Consider the following 23,455-nt stretch of genomic DNA (forward strand, 5'->3'; position numbering starts at 1 on the left):
ATGGGCAGAATGGCTTGTGCCCAATGTCATGGAGGGTACCTGCTACAAAGCTTCTGGTAGTGAAGCACCAGACAGGAGGAAGGAGTTCTACATGTGACGAAGACACAACCAAATGCTCGTTACCTCCTAGAATCCAGGCAGTCGGTGTCATAATGTTCTGGAAAGGAGTGCTAAAAACCACTAGGATATGAAATCTCTCTTGGGCTGCATGAAATCTTATTCATGCTTCTATCTTTGTATCTCCTTTTTTTCCTCCTTTCTCTAAAGAACTTTTTTTTATCTTTCATCAGGGTTCTACCCATGATTTGTATCTGATACCCAGAGTTCAGTTGGAGGTTGGACGTTTACCTAGTACTTTTTCTTTTATCTTACTGTTAACATTTAATCACTGTTATCAAGATTTATATCTAAGGTCATATTTTTTCTTTTGGTCATGGGACAAAATCTATTTAGAATGCTGCATAGAAAATTCCTTTCCTTTATGTAGTCAGTTTTATATATTTCTAGCCTGATGACTTGAAAGGTACATGGAATTGTTTTCACTAGACTTCAAGAATAATCGTATTTTATTCAATTAGCACTTCAGTAACAAATGCATTAGACAAAATTCACATTCTAAACTTTAGGATTCAAATCACATACACTGTATTTGGCAAACATTATTCTTACATTCCTACATACATTCTTACAAACATTATCCTTACATTCGTACAAACATTCATCAGACATGAATGTTTTTAAATTTATTTTACCTAGCAGACTCCTCAAATTGATAAGCACAATTATATTTTATGTTTAGAAAAAATTAACTGCAGTCCAAGTTAGTCGAGAATCATGATTTTTCTGGGTTTTCCTCAGTAAAATTGCCTTTTAAAACATGTAAATCTCTTCATTCAGTGAGAGCACAAAAATTAAAGGTTTTGTGACAGGCACCATTGTGATAATCAATAGTGAGAATTCAAATAAAAGTAGAATTTAATAACCCAAATTATAGGGGAAAAATGTATTATTTCCATTTCTGGGATCATTAACTGAAAGCAGGTCTTCATATAAAGACCTAGTTTTAAAGAAGAGAAGTTTGGGTTTGTTGTCACTCAGTAGTAATTATAGTTCAGGTTTTCAGTAAATAGCTCCAAAAGTGACATTTTGTTTGGGCAGCAATTAGATCCCTAGAATTACTGTGGTAAAAAGACTATTGTAAACAGAGTGTGTATTTTCCTCTGTGTTTTATTTATTTAGCAATTTCCTTAAAGAGGTTTATTTTATTTATTTTTAAATCTAATTCACTTCCCTTAGAGGTTATTTAACTTCTCTGGCTATTTTGAAGAATAGTAATATTTCTAGTTGCATAATATCATTTTTGTTTGATTTTTAAAGAATTTTAGGGACAGTATCTCTAGGGTTTTGTGGGTTTTTTCTCCTTTTGAGGGCTTTTTTTTTTCTTTTTAATGGAACTCTGTGTATAACTCTGGCAATTATATACATTGGGTATATAGTGACTTAAATGCTTTTTTTTCCCCAGCCTGATTGAGATAGAATTTACATAGAACATTGTGTACGTTTAAAGTGTACATCCTGTTGATTTGGTGTACTATATACTGCAAAATGATTACACCATAGCATTAGCTAACACCTCCATCACATCACATAATTACCATTTATTTTTCGTGGTGAGAGATCTATTCTCTTAGCTACCTGCAAGTATATAATACAGTATTGTTAACTATAGTCACCATGCCGTGGATTATATCCCCAGAACATATTTGTCTTATAACTGGAAATTTGTACTCTTTAGCCAACACCCCCCACCCCACAGCACATGTCCTCTGTTTTTCTATGAGTTCAGCTACTGTACTGTATTGTATTGTATTGTATTTTTATTTTATATCTGTCTATTTGTTTAGAGAGCACAAAAACCTGTGTGAGTCCAGGGGAAGGTTGGTGGGAAGGGCGAGGGGGCAGAAGAAGAGGGAGGGAGAGAATCTTAAGCAGGCCCCATGCCCAGTTTAGAGCCCCATGCAGGTCTGGATCTCACAACTGTGAGATCATGACCTAAGCTGAAATCAAGAGTCAGTCACTTAACTGACTAAGCCACTCAGGCACCCCGAGTTCACCTCTTTAAGATTCTGCATATACGTGAGAACAGACAGTATTTGTCTTTCTCTGTCTAGTTTCTTTCACTTGGCGTAATGCCTTCAAGTTTCTTCCATGCTATCTCTGTTCTTGATGTGCATTATTCTTTTATTACAGGAGGACACAGATCACAATTACTATATATCTCGGATATATGGTCCCTCCGATTCAGCCAGCCGGAATTTGTGGGTGAACATAGACCAGATGGAAAAAGACAAAGTGAAGATCCATGGAATTTTGTCCAATACTCACCGGCAAGCTGCGGTAAGTGCTTTGACATTTTGAGTTTCCTTTTCTCTGCTATGAAAAAATTTTTGCTTTAATTGGCATATAAATGTTGTTTGTTACGATCATTTTTTACTATTTAGTTCTGCAATTGCAATTTAGATTCATAATTGAATATAAGGTATTATAGAAAGTGAAAAAGAATTATTTTGAGAAGCCACTCTCAATTTAACTATTAATTAATTAAATTAACCATTAATTTCTCTAGTAAGATAATGAATTGAATATTCAAAGTTGAGATTGCTCTTGGATGATTTTGTTTTCTTTTAATCTATGAATTTAGAGAGCATTTAAAAAATTTTTAATGTTTATTTTTGAGAGTGAGACAGAGACAGAGCATGAGTGTGGGAGGGGTAGAGAAAGAGGGAGACACAGAATCCGGACCAGACTCCAGGCTCCAAGCTGTTAGCACAGAGCCTGACACGGGGCTGGAACCCACGAACCATGAGATTATGACCTGAGCCGAAGTCGGCCACTAAACCCACTCAGTCACCCAGGCCTCCCGAGAACATTTTTTAAAAAGTTACATGAATTTGGCATCTGCCATTTTGCATGGGTTTATTAGTTTCTTGGTCTGAAAAAGATTTCACCAGAAACATTTATGATTCAGATAACCAAATTAGGTATCTCAGTGAAAAAGTTTGATATAAAGGGCAAAAAAATTAAATCTGGAAGTCTCCGAACATGTTTCAGCCTGAGTTTATCCTTTACCAGCGTTGGCTCCTTCAACAAGTAATGTAACTTGTAACGAGGTGTAGTTTCTGTATAGTGGGGATGACAGGATATCAATTCAGGCCTCACTTACCATCCTTGGTCAGTGGTATCCCATTCTACCTGTCAGGCTGAATGCTTACATGGATTAGCTTTTCAATCTTCATAGTAACCCTAGGATTTAAATATGCTTGCCATCCAGGTATTGTGGATGAGAGAACCGAGTAAGGGAAAAATCAAATAAGCTGCCTAGAGGCCTCCAGCTACCACTAAGTGATGAAACTCAGCTGTTAGCCTAGGCAGCCAAGCCCACACTCACAATGCGTCTGTAAAGTATATCCCACTTGGTTCCAGCAGTTTTTGATAGTCATTTTTCTCATAAATACCTGATTTAACATTTAGTGAAAAGTTATTTAGTTTTGCTATCACAGATAATACCAGTGATCTTACCATCAGTGAACTCATGTATTTTTCAGTTTGCTATGACAAAGGGAAAACACAACTTTGACCTTTCAAATGTTATGACCATTACTGACTTAACGATAGAACTAACAGACGGGGCACTTGGGTGGCTCAGTCATTTAAGCGTCCGACTTCAGCTCAGGTCATGATCTCACCGTTCATGAGTTCGAGCCCCACATCGGGCTCTGTGCTGACAGCTCGGAGTCTGGAGCTTGCTTCAGATTTTGTGTCCCTCTCTCCTTCTGCTCCTCCGCTGCTCATGCTCGCTCTCTCTCTCTCTCTCTCTCTCTCTCTGTCTCTCCTCTCAAAAATAGATAAACATTAAAGAAGACAATTTCAAAAAGAAAGAGAGAGAACTAATGGAGTCAATGACTTTAGAGATATAAAATGGCACTGATTTGATGGTTATATCAAAATTTGGGGCCAAAATCCTTCATTGTATATGTGTAGACTTTCCTATTTTAAGAGAACAACTGCTAACAGCTAAAATGGAATTAATTATAACTCACCATGAGATTATTCACTGAATTGTCAGTGTAGAGCACATGTGGTCTGAGGCTGAGAGGCAGGCAAAGCCCCCATCTCCGCTGATGATGAATTCCATCATCCCTTTTCTTTTCCATATTCAGGCAACCCCAGACAAAATGACAGATTCAGAAATGATTCCCTGTTGGGTTTAGAACAAGATTTTCAAAGAGAAAATGAGAAAGTTTTAGATTAGGACAATGTCTATCAGAAATTTCTTGCATTTGACAATCTGCTCACAATACTGCAGTACCTAATACGCTTTGTAAAAGTTCAAATGTTGGGTGCATCCAATTGAAGTTTCCATAAATTGGCCCAGTTCTGCTGTCAGCCACAACGGATGAAATCTCGAGGCAGACAAAGAAGGTCATCGGTTAAAGTGTTAGCGGAGTTCTGCTTACTCACTTTCCTTTGCTCTGCTCTCCCGAAAGTGCGGCCGCTCATGTGTCTTGTCTTGCCTTGGAGAATATTTTTTCTCGTTGGAGTAGGGTTCTCTTGGTTACCGTGTGACCTCAATTCTCTGATTAGTCTCAAGATAAATCATGATGCTGTAATGGTCCATTTTTCTTCCTGTTAGTGTGGGGGTGACACTTCGCTTTCGACACCAAGCACAAAATCGTGAACTTCAGCTTGGAAACTTATCTGGTATTCCATGCTCAGATTTTTAAATATGTATCACTGGTAGAAACATTTATTATTTCAGCCTGTCATTGTCACAGCCTGTTTGTTTGTTTTGGTTTTTAACAGGAATTTTAGGGGCGCCTGGGTGGCTTCATTGGTTAAGCATCTGACTTCAGCTCAGGTCATGATCTCACGGCTTGTGAGTTCCAGCCCCATGTCAGGCTCTGTGTTGACAGCTCAGAGCCTGGAGCCTACTTCAGATTCTGTGCCTCCCTCCCTCTCTCCCTCTCCCTCTCTCTCTCGCAAAAATAAACATTAAAAAATTAAAAAGAAAACAACAAGAATTTTAGCCATCACCAAACATTTCTTAGAGTTAGAAATCAGTCCTGTACCCATTTTCCTGTCGTTATCAACAGAACACACGCGCACACACACACACACACCCCTAGGTCCACACTTCCCTTTACAACAATAGAATTGATAATATTTCTTAGTCTCCTTTTTCTTTCCTGGAAAAATTTGCCACATAGAGTCCTTCATTTAAGTAAGTCTTATGTCTAGGAACTTATAAATTTAGTTAATAGGTTACTTTTAAAAATATTTTTCTACATACGTTCTTTCTTTCTTAAGTGTGATGGTTAAGTATTAGTCTGAGATTTCCAAATTTTAAAGAGTGACTCGTGTTTAAAAATTTCCTCAGTTGGCCTCCCCACCTTTCCAATCTTGCCTGATTTGCTCCATTTCTGTTATGCCTTCCTGGGGGTAGAATCAGGTTTGGGGGGATGATGACAGAATTGTAATGCTAAGGTAGTAGTATCACCAGGGAGCTCAATACTGTCCATAAACATTCTCCCTCCTACTCCCACACCATCCAGGCACCAAAGTACAGCTACTCTCTCCCTTGATGTTACTGAGAGGCTTTAGCAGAAGGGGAAATGGCAAATGGGAAAGAACACATTCACTTTATTAATCAGGCTCGTTGATGTCATAATCTTCATGATCCTTGATGCAAAGCTCTCTGGTAATTTAGTTGGAAACAGGACTTAAATTTAAGCCCTAAGGGAAGAGGGAGATTCTCAAATCTTACCACCAAATAATGTAGTTTTCATGCCCAAGAGCATGCATTCTTTCAGCAAATCAGACAAAAAAGAGAAAAGATATATGTGGCTAGGGGCATACTAAGGGCATTTGGCTAACTAACCCAGCTCTAGATAAGCAGGAGTTGAGTGAGAAAGCTAGAAGATTCGGTTTTCCTAAAGATGCACCTTCCCTCCTCCTTCCAGCTGCCTCAGAACTGTGCAGAGAAAGATAAAAAGCAGTGTCTGACTTGGAAGCATGATTTTTTAAAGAAATATTTTCCCTCCACTACCATCATTTATAAATGCAGTCTAAACAGCATGTTGGACTCTTACATTAATATTCTAGTAAGAGGAAGAAAGTAGAATTGGAGTAGGAGTTTTCCCTTTTCTCCTATCCACAAAAATATCTTATAATTTCAGGGCAGAGGAAAACTTAGAAATCATTTACCTCACATGTCGAAACACACTGATTTCTTTTCCCTTCTCATATATGGGTCATGTGGAAGCCACACACATTAGTATTTATATTATGTATGTATGCTACAATTTGATTATAGTCTCCCCGTTATCCTTTTAGGTTTAAATAACATTTCTTAAATTATTATTGCAAAAAAAGCAGATGTTAAAACGTAGTTTTAACTTTGACAGATTAAAGGAAAGAGCATGTTTTCTTAGACAAAGGAAAGTGAAAAATTTGTATAAGTCCCTACCATATGGCATGCAATGAGCCAGACACTTTATATTCAAATACTGGTACTTATTTGGATGTTTTGTCCTTTCTTCAAAGTCACACAGTTGTCAGACTGCAGATCTAGAAGCTTCTGACTATAAACCTAGAAACAAGTATGGATTTATTTCTTCTCCTCTGTGTGGACCTTCAAACTCCACAGTTTTGATATTTTCTTCTATATTTCTATATCCATATTACTTAATATATTGCTTGCACACAAAGTTTGATTCAATAGTCAGTCAAATTAAAACTATTTTGCTTTCTGAAACCACAGTTTATGAAATTCTGATTCACAGCTTCTAGAGAAGTACCACTGTCCTGGTGGAAGGAATCCAGGGTTAGAAATCATGAAACCTTGGCTCCAAAACTCATTTTCTTGGTTTCTGGCCTCTCTGTGCCTCAATTTTATAACCTGGAAGAAAGGGGGAAAAAATGCCTGCCTTGACTATCCTCTAGTGCTATTCTGAGACTAAAAATGAAATGGATATGAAAGGACACTGAAAATATCAAATAAAAATGAGATTGTAAGGCAGTGCTATTTGAGAGTCTTTATTCTTTATAACAAGAAATAACCCCCAAATAAGTTAATTCCCAAGTGATCTCTAAGAGTCTCTGATAGACAGATATGTATCTATATATTTATATCTATATTGTAACCCCTCCCCTCTTTTTTTTTTTTTTTTGGCCAAGAAGACACCAGTGTGCTTTTGGCCAGACATAAACACACTCTTAACTTAAAAAAAAATATATGTTGGTAGGAAGATTGATACTTTATATAAGAAACCCCAGCAACATGAAATGAAATTCTGTTCCCTATCTATCATAATGCAGGTAAGGTTTTTTGTGAGATTTGTATGTTTTTTGATGTGGTCTTTTTTTTTTTTTTAATTTTAAAAATTGGGCTGTTCTTGGTGGAGATCCTCAGACTATGTGAATATACACAGAAACCTTCATTTAAAAACTTAAGTCTTCTGGGGTTTGTTTGTTTGTTTTTTCCAAGAAAATAACATCATTTCAACTAACACCTCCATAGGTCTCCTGTTGGCATAATGCTGATGTTGACAGGCTAAATGTGAATGTCCATGGTGACAGCTTGGTTTCTGGCCTCTCTGTGCCTCATTTTCTCATTCTGCACAATTTCTTTTTTTTCCTGTGCATCAGAAAATCTGTTGATAAGTGCTGATTTTTCTAAATGATTAACTCAAAAGTCTACTTAATTTGCTATCTAGATTAGGCTACTCTCTAGACTACACATTTTTGCCTCAGGTCTGTTCACACTAACAGTTAAGTTGTTTTTATTTATTTTCACTTTGGCTGCTTGAATACACTTGCTGCTCTAGTGTTTGAATTGCTCCGTTTCAGCCAAGACATTTACAGTTTATCAGCTTGGCCTTATTTGCCTTTGTTCTTAGGATTTTCCTCTAGTTTAATAACAGACCAGGATGAGTTTTGCCTGCATGAGTCTTTCTAACTAAATTTTTAGGTTTAATTAGTTGATTTTACTATTATTATTATTTACTTAAGTCACTTATCTTTGAGACTAATTCTCTCTGTCCTGAAGAAAGTATTATTTGAGGGCCCTTTTGGAAAATAAGGGCATGGTGAGGTGCCTGGGTGGCCCAGACAGTTAAGTGTCAGACTCTTGATTTTGTCTCAGGTCATGATCTCATGGTTCATGGGATCGAGCCTGGTGTCTCCCTCTGTCCTGACAGCACAGATCCTGCTTGGGATTCTCTCTCCCCCTCTCTCTCTGCCTTTCCCCTGCTTGTGTGCACGCATGCACGTGCTCTTTCTCTCTCTCTCTCAAAATAAACATTTTTTTAAAAAACAGAAAATGAAGACATCTCTTTGTTCCATTCCACAAAACTAACATGAGATTAGAGTAAATGAGTTCTGTTCCTCTGTATCCCAGGGAAATGAGCTGGTCCGCCTGCCTTAAAGTCAGTAAATAAATACATGTAAAGATCTATTCCTTCTCCTGCTGATGGTTGTAATGGTACAGATTAAACATTCCTCACCTAATGTGCTGAGTTTAGTAAACTCCTTTTACTTATATCGTCATCTAAACAGATGTATAGTAGTGATTATTTAAGATACCCTTGAGACCCTTCCTGAATCTAGGAACCACCTCAGACATAGAAGCAATGTTGGAAAGTTTTAAGATAGTTTTATGAAGCCCACAGTGATCAGTTTTCATGTGTATAACAAGACTTTGTTTTCCAAATCAAGAACATTATTTTTTATTTTTTTTTCTTTTCAACGTTTTTTATCTATTTTTGGGACAGAGAGAGACAGAGCATGAATGGGGGAGGGGCAGAGAGAGAGGGAGACACAGAATCAGAAACAGGCTCCAGGCTCCGAGCCATCAGCCCAGAGCCCGACACGGGGCTCGAACTCACGGACCGCGAGATGGTGACCTGGCTGAAGTCGGACGCTTAACCGACTGCGCCACCCAGGCGCCCCAAGAACATTTTTTTTTAATCACACATGATTTTATTCTATTTCAGTTCAATTTCATCTTATTTCTCCATATTGTGTCTTTAGTGGACGGGCACCATTATTTCTATAAAATTAGAGTCATAGGGGTACCCTTAATTTCATCATCTGTTACCAATGATGGCTGTAAAATATTCTAGATAAAGGAATCTCTGCCCAGCTTTCAAAGTCACAAGTGAGGCAAACACTTGAGGCTTCTGTGAAATTGTAGAAGATTTCATTCACATTAACCTTTTACAATCATAAAGCTATAAAAATGGGATCCCACAGCCATATCTCAGATGGAATAAATAATTTCATTTACTCTTGTTTTCTAGATTCTCTTCTCCAACCTATTTTTGATCATCTTTTCTGAGATCTCTCCGTGAGTCCATGAAGACTTAATAACAGTAAATTTTAGAAAAGTGACCACAAAACATATTCTCACCCTGAAGTTATAAAATGATAAAGCTTTCACATGATTCTTCTGCAGGGAAATATTTTGTAACACTGAAAACTTAGCAAAATGTAAATGGAATGGAATGCTCTTTAAGAGAGAACACAACTAAAAGCAAAGAGACTTAATTCTTGTGAAAAATCTTCAAGTGCAGAAGATAAAAGATAAAAGACATTTTGGGATTGGGATTGCTTGGACAAGCTAGTATGTTAGTATCTTTTAAAAATATTGGTTATACCAATTTTTGTTATCTTTCTTTTTGTCTATTTCTTCTTACCAAAATATAGCCTATTGCTTACTAGGGAAAATAGTCAAAATCTCACGTGGTTTGTCCATAAATTATCATCCTGTTAGAACTCCTGCTGTGCCTGGGTTTCCAGCCTCAGAAAGCTGGTGTCTTTTTCTTTAGTGGAGGTTGTCTGTTAAAATGCCAGTGGGACTAGAAGTGAACCACCTGTAGCCACTCTCAATTGGTGATGAATCGCCAGGAATTCCTTATTATGAAGCAGCTGCCTGAGAAAAAAATGTCAAGTAAGCTTCACTGCTGATAAATGGGGCAAGAGTTAGCCACCAGAATCCTGATACCCTGCAGAGTAGGCTGTAGAGATTGGTAGGTTTTCCTATGGGAGCAGCTCTTAGAAGCTGCGTTGGGAGGGCATACATCTTTACACAGCTTTTGAAAAATCCAGAAGTTGCCAAATGTGACCAATTATTAAAAATTGGTGAGTCTGCATAAACAGTATGGAGGGTTTTTTGCATTATTTTTGTAACCTCAATTTGAAGTTATTTCCAAATAAAATCTTAAAAAAGAGAAATTAACCAAGAAAGATGAAACGTTAAAATTGAACTTGGCCTAAATTTCAATTTCACCCCGTCATCAAGTTTTGAATCAGTTACTCTCCTGATGAACTTGGCCTTCACTGAATTCCAGATCTTAACGTATCAGTCAAAAAGCGGCTCGATACTGTGTTTAGATATGCAGACTTAGAAAACAGGCTACCTGGATTTGAGTCCCCCAGCTTTGCGAACTACAACCTGGGTGACTGAGTGTGTTATTTGCTCTGCCATCTCTTTTCTCATCTATAAAATGGGAAGGATAATTGTACCTACCTTCTCAGGTTGTCATTAGTATTACACGATTTAACGTTTGTGCAATGCTTAACTCCGTGGCGTCCATTCCATTAATATTAACAATCACCATGCAAACATTTAACTTTTTTAGTTATTTTCCACTGACGGGGAAGAAGGGAAGACAGTGTTTTTCCTGCCCTGCCCCATTGGAAGATCACCAGTCAAGGACTTAACAGAAGAGTGTCATTGCCCTCAGGTGTAGTGTGGCCACAAATCATTGCTTGGGTCCTGGCTAGTAGGTACCTCTGGGCTTCAACTCCTGAAATGGAAATTTCCAGGTCATGTAACTGTTACCAGGTGAAGTGAGACCATGTTATCCAGAATGAAGTCTGTATACCCTTTTAACACATTTCACACTTGACAAACTTTCCTTACAGCAATGGTCTTAGTGTTTCAAAGACCGTGATGTGACATCGAGACTTGCTGTTCAAAGTGGGGTCCCTGGGGCAGTATCAGCAGCCCTGGGAGCTTGTTAGAAATGCAGAATTTCCACCCCTTTACCCCCAGACCTACAGAATCAGAATCTCTATTTTCTTTTTTAATTTGAGAGAGAGAGAGAGAGAGTGAGCACGGGAGCGCACACACTTAAAAGCAGAGCGGGACGGGGCAGAGAGAGAGAGGGAGAGAGGGTATCTTATGCAGAGTCAGCATGGACACGACATGGGGCTGCATCTCACAACCCTGAGACCATGACCTGAGCCAAAATCAAGAGTTGGACGCTCATCTGACTGAGCCACCCAGGCCCCCAGAATCTATATTTTAACGAGAACCCTTGGTGATTATCATGTACACTTCAGCGTGAGAAGCCTGGCAGAATCCACTGCCTTGCTTGTAGAATAGTGTGAAAAATCCAGAAGTGGCTTCTGGTTCTCACCCTCCACCCACGTACCCTCCAAAGGCTTCTTTATAAAATCCTGTTATTTTTTTTCTCTGTGCCCTTCAACAGTGTTCCTCCACACCCGGCCAGAATGGTAAATATCCCCACAAACTAATTTGAATAATTCTCAAAATGTGCAAATACAGGCAAGCAACTGTAAGCCACGTGTTTGCTGGAAACCATGAAATGTGAGAGGTCAAAAGATATGGTGATAGTTCACTTAACCCCAGTTCATCTGAACGAGTATCAGGTAACTGCACAATGATTGCATTTTGTTTCCTAGCATGTGAACGGTCCTGTGCAGCGCATCATTCAATGTGCAGGGTTAATTTTAAATTCTTGGTTCTGTGACCAAAAAAGTACTGAAGCAGTTAGAATTTCCAACTCAGAAAATCAATTCAATTGATGGGCTTTATTCCTAAAAGGAATAGCCCGGCTCTTATCCGTATATTTACGTATTGATTAGCCCCTTCTCGTGAACATTGTGATCTTTTAATTAGGCTTCCAGTGTTTTTAGTCACTGGATTAACGACCCATGTCCCATCCACTCCTCCAAGGGTGTGAGAGTTGGTTAAAATTCCATTTTTATTAAAAAAAAAAAATTCTCCGTGGGAGAAAAAAAAAAACATTGTGAGTTATACTGCCCACGGCAGCTACTTTATTTCTGAAATACACTCAGCTCAATTATGGTTTTGAAGCCAGATTTTCCTTTAGGGGATATCAAAGAAGTTTGTATTGCTGTTGCGTCCATGTATATCCCTCTCCGTTGCCCATTTCTTCCTTTCATGTTTGCTTTTTGTGGAAGCCTGTCCATTCACATGTTTCTGTTTCTATAGCTACATACGTGCATACGTATGGGGTCCTGTTTATACCACTCTCCTGTCCTTTAGTTTATATCACTCTCCTGTCCTTTATATTACTTCTTATATTATTGTGTAAGGAGATCGATTTCAGTTAAATAGGTGAATAAACCAGTTAACAGCCAATTACCATTGAGAACTGTAAAAAAGAAAGCAAAGGTTCTGTAAGTTAGGAAAACTGGCCCCTGGATCCCTCCTTGGAGGGTAAGAAATGGATGCACCTAAACCCCAAATGTGCAAAAAAAAAAAAAAAAAAAAAAACAGTGGAGTCCAGGCTGTGCCCATCTGGTGAGAGGGCACCTGCATGGTTCCATCAGGCTTCAGTGGCTTGTGGCTCAGCGTGGCTCTGCCCAGCACTGCTCCGTCATCCGGGCCCAGCACTTTCATCTGACAAGACTGTACCTTCTTCAGATTTTCTCTTTTTTTTTTTTTTTATGGCTTTGGCCTCGTGCATCTGGGAGCCTTTTGACTATGTCTTATTATGACTACATTTTAAAGGAAATTATTGTCTACTAAGAACAAAAACATGAATGACTGACAGTCTTAAGGGTCCCAGAGAGAAAACACAGTTATGGAAAGTCTGATAACAGGTAGGAAAAGAAGCACCTGCTATAAAAGAAGGGAGATAGTATGATATAGTGGTCAAAACTCAAGAGATGTGGAGTCAAACATTTGTGGATTGAAATTCTGGCTCTGTTACTTCTAGTAGTTTCAATTTATTACTTGTTTTTGTTTGTTTGTTTTTGTAAAGTTTCTTTTTAATTTCAGGCTTATTTAATGGGGGGGGGGTGCCTGGGTGGCTCAGTCGGTTAAGCTTCTGGCTTCGGCTCAGGTCATGATCTTGTGGTCTATGGGTTTGACCCCCACACTGGGCTCTGTGCTGACAGCTGGAGCTGAGCCAGCTCTGAGCCTGGAACCTGCTTTGGATTCTCTCTCTCTCTCTCTGTTCCTCACCCACTCATGCCCTCTCTCTCTCTCTCTCTCTCTCTCTCAAAAATAAATAAATATAAAAAAAAACTTTCAAGAAATGTTGAAAGAGTTCCCATATAGCTTTCCTCAGTGTTAACACCTTATATGCTTATGGTACAATTGTTGATAACAAGAAGTCAACACAGCTACTGTACTCTTAACCAGTGTAAGGCTTCGTTCATATTGGTTAATTGTCCCAAACCATCCATTTTTCTTCTTCAGAATCCAGTCTACGACCTACATCACATGCATTTGTCCAGTCTCCTAGCCTCCTTCAATCTATGACATTTCCTCAGTCTTTGTCATTCATGAACTTGATACTTTTAAAGGGTATTGGATAGTTATTTCATACAGTGTCGCTGATTTGGTGTTTGTCTGCTATTTCTTCCGTGTTTTAACACAGGTCTCTGTTTTCAGACCAAATTACTTTTTGTGGCATTACAGAAATGGCATTCTGTCCTTACTTGTGCATCGTATCAGGAGGTACATGATGTCACTATTCCTGGTTCTGGTGATGTTAACTATGATCACCTGCTTCAGGGGATGCCTTCTAGAATTTGCTCCTTCACTATAAAGTTACTGTGTTTCCTTTTATAATTATCAAATATCTGTCTTGAAGATACTTCCTGACTATGCAAGTTTCCTGTTTCTTATCTTACTTTCTCCTTCTAATGTTAGCATTCATACTTGCTAAATATAGGCAAAAATAGCGTAACGTCTAATATATTAAATGCTAACTGCATTTTCCTACCAACAGTAAATATAGTAGTTATGATTATTTCAATATAACAGAAATGAGGGCATCATAACATTGCTCAGACACATATTATTGAATTGTGGTATAATTCTATTAGTAAAGAAATTTGCCTTCATTGATGTTAAACACAACACATATTACATCACTTCCAACTATTAGGAATCAAATAAGGAGCTATTTTTCTTTTAGAAAAAATAATGCAGATCTCATTTTTCCAATAATAATGATAATATCCCACTAATTTGAGAGACCCAAGGTAGAAATATGTGCCCCTCAAACATAATATTGTTTAAATGATTAAAAATAGAATGCTGAGGGGCACCTTGGTGGCTCAGTTGAGTAGGTGTCCAACTCTTGATATCAGCTCAGGTGGTGATCTCACAGCCTTGAGATTGAGCCCCACAATGGGCTCCACTTTAGCATGGAGCCTGCTTGGAATTCACTCTCACTCCCTCTGCCTCTGCCCCACCCACATGCTCGTTCTCTCTCTCTCTCTCTCTCTCTCTCTCAAAATAAATAAATAAACATTTAAAAAAGAGAATGTTGAAATATGTGGATAGAAATTAGTGATCAATTAATGAATTCATTCTTGCATAAATGAATAGTCCCTAAATTCTTTGGACCATTTCCTATCATGAACTCATGAAATTAGCAATTACTTAAAGTTTAGTTACTGCTAATTTTCTTGCCACAAGCTTTTCACCAGGATTATGTCTTATACAAATGACATAAAGACTTGGGGGAACCAGAAAAATGTAGCTTTACTACCGTACATAAGAAACTGTCTTCAAACAAAAAGTTTTTATTAACAACATTTTAAAAAGTAGCTTTTAGAATTATAAGTGTGCCCACTCCATATTCTTAATTTGTATTAGGTTTCTGTCTTCAAGGTCTTACCGGCATTGACAAATTAATTTATCATTGTAATACCACTGAGAAATAGGCAAGCAAGTTAAACTGGAACAGTGTTTACTTAGGATTACAATTCCTCTGTTATTTAAAAAGAGTTAGCAGAGATCGCAATAATTAGTCTGAAAACAGATAGCAATAGGCATAAGAACAATATGTAAAAGAGGCAACAAGAAGTGCCTTGGAAATCTGAGAGGATAGCCCTAATGGAGCCTGATGGTCTGTTCCCAAGAGTATTTTCATGGGGCATGTTGTAGGAGGGCATGATGTGGTTTTAAAGGTCACAGTCATACATGGCTGTACCTGCCATAAATCTGCACCCAACTGTCTGGATTCTCTTCATATACTTCTACAGACTCTTCAAAGAATGTTCCGTTAATTTATCCTTCCCCAGATGAAGAAGTCGTATGCCATTTTTCTGTCTCGAAATTACCATTTCTCCTTTCAGATAATTCACTCCTTTCCACAGAGTGTAAGAAGGTAACCAATTCAGTTGATTCTAGGTGTGTTGCCCATGCTCTTGAAATTTTTACTTCTAAGCTTTTATTTTGTATTTTGCCCAGACTGTTAATTTAGTTATGTGACAAGTTTCCCAAACCCTTACCCCTTTTACATGGAATATCTCTTAAGGGTTGAGATCCAAGATAGGATAATGCTCAGGGTCTGGTAACTACACCAGGGTTTCAATATTATGCTTGCTTTTGTTTACAGTGACTTTGTGACAAATCCAGGGTTCTGGTTAGCCTTTCTGGTTGCAGAAGTGTCCCATGTTGCATATTCAACTTGGGGTCATTCTTACTGCTTTTTTATTACGTAAAGAATGCTTAAGTCATTAATCTTCTCACACCTAACCAAAATAGCTCTTTATCTCAATTGATGGCACAATAGTCCACTAGTCACCCCGCTACAAACCTGTCCTCTTTCCTAGACTATCCTCCCTCACTCCCGATTTAAATGTCCTTCCAATAATCATAAAGTCCTTTCAGTTTTGCTTTCTTTCTTTTTTTTTTTTAATGTTTATTTTTGAGAGAGACAGAGAGTGTGAGTAGGGGAGGGGCAGAGAGAGAGGGAGACACAAAATCAGAAACAGGCTCCAGGCTCTGAGCACAGAGCCCCATACGAGGCTCGAACCCGGAAACCACGAGATCATGACCTGAGCCGAAGTCAGACACCAACCGACTGAGCCACCCAGGCTTCCAGTTTTACTTTCTACCCCTATTTTGACCTATCGCTTCTGCTTCCATGCCTTAAGGTCTCATCTGGCTAACTTCCGTTTGTCATTTTAAAAGAGTTTCAGTGACATCTCCTCTGGGTTAGGTCGCCTGTCTTGGGCCTTATTCTGCCCCTGCCTAGCCCTATTGTTTATCCTTAGGTGATGTTCTCCTGCACCACTTTGTGAACTCCTCAAAGGAAGGAATGGGTGGGACCTATTGACTGGGTGGGACCTCAGCCTCTGATTTAGGGACTGGTATATATAAGGTGCTAAGTAAATGTTGTCAACTGGATGAACGAGTAAATAAAACTTTTCTTCAGTGACCCGCATGCCTGTTTTATATACCATACTGAGGAAAAATAATGATCTAATTACCCAGGGGTAATGATATTGAATATATAATCATTTAGTGTCAAGGCACTCCATGAAAACAAACAAACAAACAAATAAACAAAAACCACAAAGCACTCCCTGGGGGAAGAAAAAGCACTCTATAAAGTTCCAGAGCTTTTGTTTTTCCTGTTTATGTTTTAATATTTTTCAGTTATGTGTTTTAAGGAGGCATGATAATAATTTTCAAAAACTTGCCTTTATGTATGACTTTTCTCATCGCTTTAACATCTCAGTAATTAAGAGCATTGCCATCGCTGTCCACCACATGTGGGTTCAAATTCTAGTTTTCCTCTTAAGCTGTTCTTAACCACTCTGACACTAAGTTAGTTTCACTTTGATGCAGTTATTGTCTGAATCTTATGCAGTTGCTTTATGTGAGTCTGTATATGTAGAGAATGCTAGGTAGGATATCGTAAGAAGGCATACCTTGAGCTGAGAAGTCAAAGTAGGAGTTTCTGCGGATGTGACCTAGCTAGTCCCTGTTGATGCTTTGTCCCTTATCCCTTCTGCCTCCTTGAGTTCACCTGAAACCATGGAGGGCAGTTCTAATATATCAGCAACTTACCAGCTCAAGTGCTGTGTCTCTTCTTTCTGTCTGAAGGCACAAGCACAGGGAGTCTGGGGGAGGAGGGGAATTAACCTCTCCAGTCGGTAGGAGATGGGAGTTAATGGATAAATGTCCCAGCCTCCTGACATCCAGTGAGAAAATTCCAAGGCATGTTTTCCTTCTTGTTTCTCAGAGGCTCTCCAAGAGGAGAACTAGCTATAACAGTAACATACGTAGTAGTGTATCTACTACTGATTGCTCTTTTCCTTGTCTCGCTTTTCCCACTTTCTGTAGCAAATACTTCCTGATTACTTTCCAATCAAACTATCTGCCCCTAAATCCTTATGTCGGAGCTGGTATTTGGGGTGCCAATCAAACTAAGCCAAGGCTTAAAGAATATGGAAGCCATGGCCAACCAAGTTTGAAAGACTATGACAGTCATAAGCGACAGCTTGTAGCAGTACCAGAACCAACGCTTAAAGGTGGCAGGTTCAAGGGAACTAAAAGAAAGCTCTAGAAGACTTGCTGGAGAGAAAATGTGAAGAGAAAATTGTGAGGTAGCAGGGGCCAGTTAGTGTTGGGCCTTAGAACACATTGTCACCATTTTGACGTGATTTCAGAGAGGGTTAGATCTGGATTGAATGATTTCAAGTGGGGGAGTGATGTGCTAGATAATATGGAGAATGACTTCTAGGGGAATTGGAGCCAAGCCTAGGAGGAAGTTATTAGGAACCTACATTTGGAAAGTATTATCCACAGAGAAATGGTGGATTTCACCGTTATTGAGAAGGTGGCATCTTTCTAAATTTGCATTGCTATTCCTTCAGTGTCCATGAAGCGGTCATGGTGGTAACTAGGGTAAACTGGTCCTTTACACAGGGAAGCATTTCAATTATTGATACTGTTCTTCAGAATAATATATTAACAAAATTTCCTTGAGAATGTCTTTATTTCTCAAGAAAAGTCAAACTTACATATGTGTGTGTCTCATTCTTCTTTTAAAAATATTGAAATGTTTGTGGTGGCAGAGACACTAATATCCTATTCCTCTGGTTCATCTTTGGTAGAGTAATTGATAGCATTTGTGAGTAATACATATTTAAACCAAACTCCTACTCTGGAAGTAAGGGTTCCGAAGGGTGATGAATTTTACCAGTTTGCTCATGAGCATGGAAATAAATTACAACGATGAAGAGCAATATACCACAGCAAGCGCCTTTATAAAATTATTTTGGATGTCTTTTATGAGATACCCAATTTTGCCATTGGAAGCTTTTATTTTAGGGTTATTAGTAACCACTCATTTCAGTTAGTGCCGTGAAAATGGGTTTTGTTGTTCCCATCAGTCAGCATAAAATAAAAATGGTGATAAACCCTCTCGGAAGATGCAGCTTTCATTACAAAGGAGGGAATGAAAACCTAATTGAAAGTTACTGTAAATTTTGAATCATTAATTTCATGCCAAATAAGTCATTAGAAATCTCTGATGGATGTAAAAACGCGATCATTTGCAAAATTGGAATGAGCAAAATTCAATCTAGATATACCTCTCTATTTTTTTTTAATTTGTATATTGGGAGAGCTGTAATATAGACTGTTGAATTTCAACATGAAAACCTTTTGCTGTAGGTAATTTGTGTGTGCTTTTGGGCTCTAAACCAGGTAATTAATTTCTTTCTGTCTCCTTTTATTTTAGTTGGTCATTTTTGTTATAACTCACTTTTTTCTTGCTTCTTGCCTAATAATAATATATCTGGTTTGTATCACTTCAAACATATGAAAAATCTAAGGTTTTTTGTTTTGCTTTGTTGTGTTTTGTTTTTATTTTACTGTGTATAATACATATATTTATTATATAAATTATATGTGTATTTAATACATAAATATATGATATAAAAATATAAATACATACATATTTTATTTTTTTTTCCAATGTTTATTTATTTTTGGGACAGAGAGAGACAGAGCATGAACAGGGGAGGGTCAGAGAGAGAGGGAGACACAGAATCGGAAACAGGCTCCAGGCTCTGAGCCATCAGCCCAGAGCCTGACGCGGGGCTCGAACTCCCGGACCGCGAGATCGTGACCTGGCTGAAGTCGGACGCTTAACCGACTGCGCCACCCAGGCGCCCCTAAATACATACATATTTTATAAATAATACAATAATAAGTAAAACTACATATATATGTATGTATATATGGTCCCTTTTTTCGAACAAAGAGGGGTGAAATTTATGAGCTTTCTTCTTAAGTCTCTCCAGTTTTCTTCTAAAGTAGTTAAGTAGGCAAAGTAGTTCTCCAATAAGCAGCATTTTTTTATTCTTTGACTCTGTGCTTTTTAAAGTGGATATAATATACCAAATACAGAGAGTTTATCGCACCAAAAATAAAAATATCTGCAGGTCTAGATCAGAGTGCAAGCTATCTTGTTACATGAAACCGCCTTTCATTATGAAATGTACAGAAGACAAATTGAATACATAATTACATAAAATAAATTTTTTGCTGTCTTATTCAGTGAAACTTGATAGATGACATGTTCTACTGTGTTGGAGAAAACTAATCAAACTAAAAATAGAATCCTAAAATAAATCGCTCACCATGATGACTGAACTGATTCTCAGTGGACGACTAAGAGAATTGGAGAGAATAGCTTGAATCACAGTTGAAAGTTCCAGATTATTTTTGTAAGCGAAGAACAGACCAATAGACCATCACAGTCAACTTTTTTCTTCTCACATACTTCGAACACTTAATTACCAGAGAAAAGAAATCCTTTATTACCACCAGGGATTCAAGGTCGAACAGTCAACTACAATAATAGTAGTTCAAAGTAGAAGCATCATTTTTTTTTTAACTGGAAGGCTTTCATTTTACATTTACGATTATGTACATTATTGATTTTCTTTTCTGGTTGTTGTTCCTTGCAGAGAGTGAATCTGTCCTTCGATTTCCCATTTTATGGCCATTTCCTACGTGAAATCACTGTGGCAACTGGGGGTAAGTGTTTTTCTACCCATCCACCCTAAATAATCTACAGTTTCACTATAGTTATTTTTAATTTACTTTACATTTCAAGAGGGACATTTATTGGGAAAACCATTGCCTTCTATCACAAAGTCATGGGTGTAAATCAAATCTAAGAAAGAGTATACCTATTGGAAAAACTTCAGAAAAAAAAGGTGGAGTTATAATTTTCAGCTTAGATTCATCTGTTTCCTTTCTACTTTTTTTTCCTTCTTTTTCCTTCTATGTTTTAATTCATCTTTGGTAATATGGTAAGACTGCATAAATGGGAATAGACCTAGAAAAGAAAAAGGTGTTTAAGGAACGTGCTGTGGTATTTTTCTTTCTTTTAATGTATGTAATTGATTAATACAAATATGTATACACACATCCTCATTATATTACCTTTAATTATTTGCCCCCCCCCCCACTCTTTAATACCACCTATGTTGACTGGCAACTAATTTGAATTTTAAAAGTAAACACTGAGATTCAGTTGGGATTCTTTTAGTTTTATTTTTCTGCACAACCTTTGGAGATTAGTATAGAGATTAGCAATACTCTAGAAAGGCAATTATCGTTTTTTTAGTATATCCCAGAAGTCAGAAAAATTTAATCCTTGAGTGCTACTAGCAGAGATAAGCAAAAGGCCAGAGAATATCCCTGTGTTCTGAGGGAAAAACATAAACATGGAAGCGTAAGTCAAGAAATAAGTTAAAAGAAAACCAGAAGTGGAATGGACTCTACATACAGAGCACCCATGTCTAATGCACCTTGGACAGGAGTCCCTTTCCTTCACCAGGTTTCATTATTGATCTTCTGAATGGTAAGGAAGTCATGTGGATCACTCGTGCCACATTTTAATATAAAATTTAGAAGATACATAGGATTCAGAATAAGACTTATAATCAGAAATATCAACAAACAAACAAAAGTTTTTGAGCACCTACTCTGAACAATGGGAAATAAAGCTATGTCTGCCTTGGGATTATATAGCCTAGGGGACTATTAGAGTGAAGCAAAATGTGGGGGTTCCTTAGAAAATACATATGATGAAATATGGGTTTCCTGGGATGACAAAGCTGAGCCATCTGTGAAAGTCCAGTAAGACTTTATAGAAAAATTGCTGTTTATGATATTTCTTAAATGATGTCTCAGTTTCTGTGGTTATGTAGGGAAGGAAGGGTAGGTCCCATGGAAGAACATCTTGAATAAATACACAGAAGAAGAAATGGGTAAGGTGTATGTAGGATAGCAAATAATTGAGTTTGAGAGAAGCTGGAAGTAGATTTACAAAAAAAAAAATGTGGCATATTAAGAAGAGAAAGGTAGATTGGGACAATTTTATATATTGCCTCAAGAGTCTATGTGAGTCATTAGTCCTTAATTAGTAAGTAATAAGCTTTAAGAAGATGAACCCAGACGTTTGTATAATGCCTTCAAGTGTAAAAAGACTGGGGTTGCTACATATAATTGGAAGAATATTGCAATAGTTTGTGTGGCACATATTGAGAGCTTTGGCAAGTCTGTGGCTTTTTCAAATCAAGGGAGATAAATGATGCTGTCAGCAGAAATCACAAACTCAAGCAGAAGAGCTGGTTTTAGGGAATGCCAATGGCTTCAGTTCTGACACTATTAAATTTTGTGTAAAGAAAGGACTAAATATAAGCAAAATTCACACAAGGACCATGTCTTTTTGAGCTTGCCATGCATTTCTATGCTAGTATGATGCATGGCACTTAATAGACATTTAATTAATGTGTTGAAGGATTGAGATAAAAGGAAAAAGGTAAAAATGAAAGATGGCCCCTGACACTATGAATTACGTCATGCTTCCTAGCATCTTTGAAGTATGATATGAACATGGCTATTTTATAAGCTGGACATTAAGCACATTTTCTAGCATCTGAATTTTAAAAAGTGTTCCACTGAATTTTAAACAGTGAATTATTAACCACGTTTGTTCAAAATCTGTACACACGGTGGTAAAAATACGGACCCCTTTGATTTTCAGCTTCTCAAATTGTTTTATCTTTAAAAGTCATGTCGGTGATTCAGCCAATATGAACTAAGATTTCCCTTAGCTGAGTTGGTAGGAAAGAAACCCAAACAAATAGCTATATCATCTTTACTGCTTCAAAGTACCAATTTCCTTTGAAAAGATCCTCAAGATAAGTGAAAAATCTGGTATCTTAAATGATCTCCATCTTCTTTGAAGAAAGCACTAATGTAAAGAAACATTTTTTTCTCTCTACTTAAAACATGCTGGCATCGAACTTGCACATATAAATCTACACCCTGCTTAGAGAGGCATAACTGAGATAATTTAGACACTCACCTGGGTTTCTTCAAAACAAAACAAGAATCTCCTGTAAAAGTTTTTGACTAAATAAAAAGCTTGTTTGTGCATTTATTGTTTATTTATTCAGTCAGTATTGATTGAATCCCTACTGTGTGAAAGGCACAGGATGTGATATTTCACTGTATCCAGAGAAGGGTAAAATATGGATCCTGCTCAGGATCTTAGAATCTAAGAAGAGGAAGGAGCGGGGGGCCTGGGTGGCTCAGTCGGTTGAGCACCGACTTGACTCTGGTCATGATCTCATAGGTTGTGAGCTCGAACCCCGCATCGGGCTCTGTGCTGACAGCTCAGAGCCTGGAGCCTGTTTCAGATTCTGTGTCTCTCTCTCTCTGCTCCTCCCCTGCTCGTGCTCTGTCTCTCTGTCTCTCTCTCTCTCTCAAAAATAAATAAACATTAAAAAAATTTCTTTTAAGAAGAGGAAGGAGTATATAACTAAGCGTCAGAGGACGCTGACTCTAAATACTGGAGGGGCAGAAGGTTGCTCCCAGGCCATTCCCGTTGGGCCAGTCAAGAACGGGTTTGTCACACTGGCCTTGAGGGAAGGTAGAATTTTAGTAGGCAGAGAGGCAGGTTGAAAAAAACGTGGGGAGGGAAGGGGCATTCCAGACAAAGGGATGCTGAACTAAGGGACAGTGCTGAACCTGTAGCCAATATATCTGGAGGACTGTCACGTACATCTGTTTATCCCGATTGGAGGGTTGGAGTTAAAGTCTAGCGAGGGGAGATGAGAAGAGTGATGTGAAATACCTCGAATATTACCGATTTGATGATATCCAGCAGGTATGAGGGTTTTCTGAGTAGAGAACAGATCTGGCCTGTGCTGGCCATGGAGAGCAGGGTAAGGCGAGGGCGGCCAAGGCAAAGAAAGCAATTAGCAGCAGGGCTTTGGGTATTTCTGCATGGATCGTGGCGCCTTAACCAGGGCGTGTGCAGTGAAGAAGGAGAGACAGAGT

At 38.1% G+C, this 23,455-nt stretch overlaps 1 protein-coding gene across 2 annotated transcripts in view; it reads left to right on the forward strand.

Annotated features, from left to right (window-relative positions):
* PLXDC2 (plexin domain containing 2) overlaps window positions 1-23,455 on the forward strand; it is a 442,292-nt gene that overhangs the window by 223,145 nt on the left and 195,692 nt on the right. For both annotated transcript variants that reach the window (XM_053225369.1, XM_027073562.2), the window contains exons 3-4: window positions 2,251-2,397; window positions 20,065-20,134. In XM_053225369.1, coding sequence (XP_053081344.1) covers window positions 2,251-2,397; window positions 20,065-20,134 — 217 coding nt within the window. The remainder of the gene's footprint in view (window positions 1-2,250; window positions 2,398-20,064; window positions 20,135-23,455) is intronic.

Source organism: Acinonyx jubatus, chromosome B4 (assembly GCF_027475565.1).
Source record: "Acinonyx jubatus isolate Ajub_Pintada_27869175 chromosome B4, VMU_Ajub_asm_v1.0, whole genome shotgun sequence".
Lineage (NCBI taxonomy): Eukaryota > Metazoa > Chordata > Mammalia > Carnivora > Felidae > Acinonyx > Acinonyx jubatus.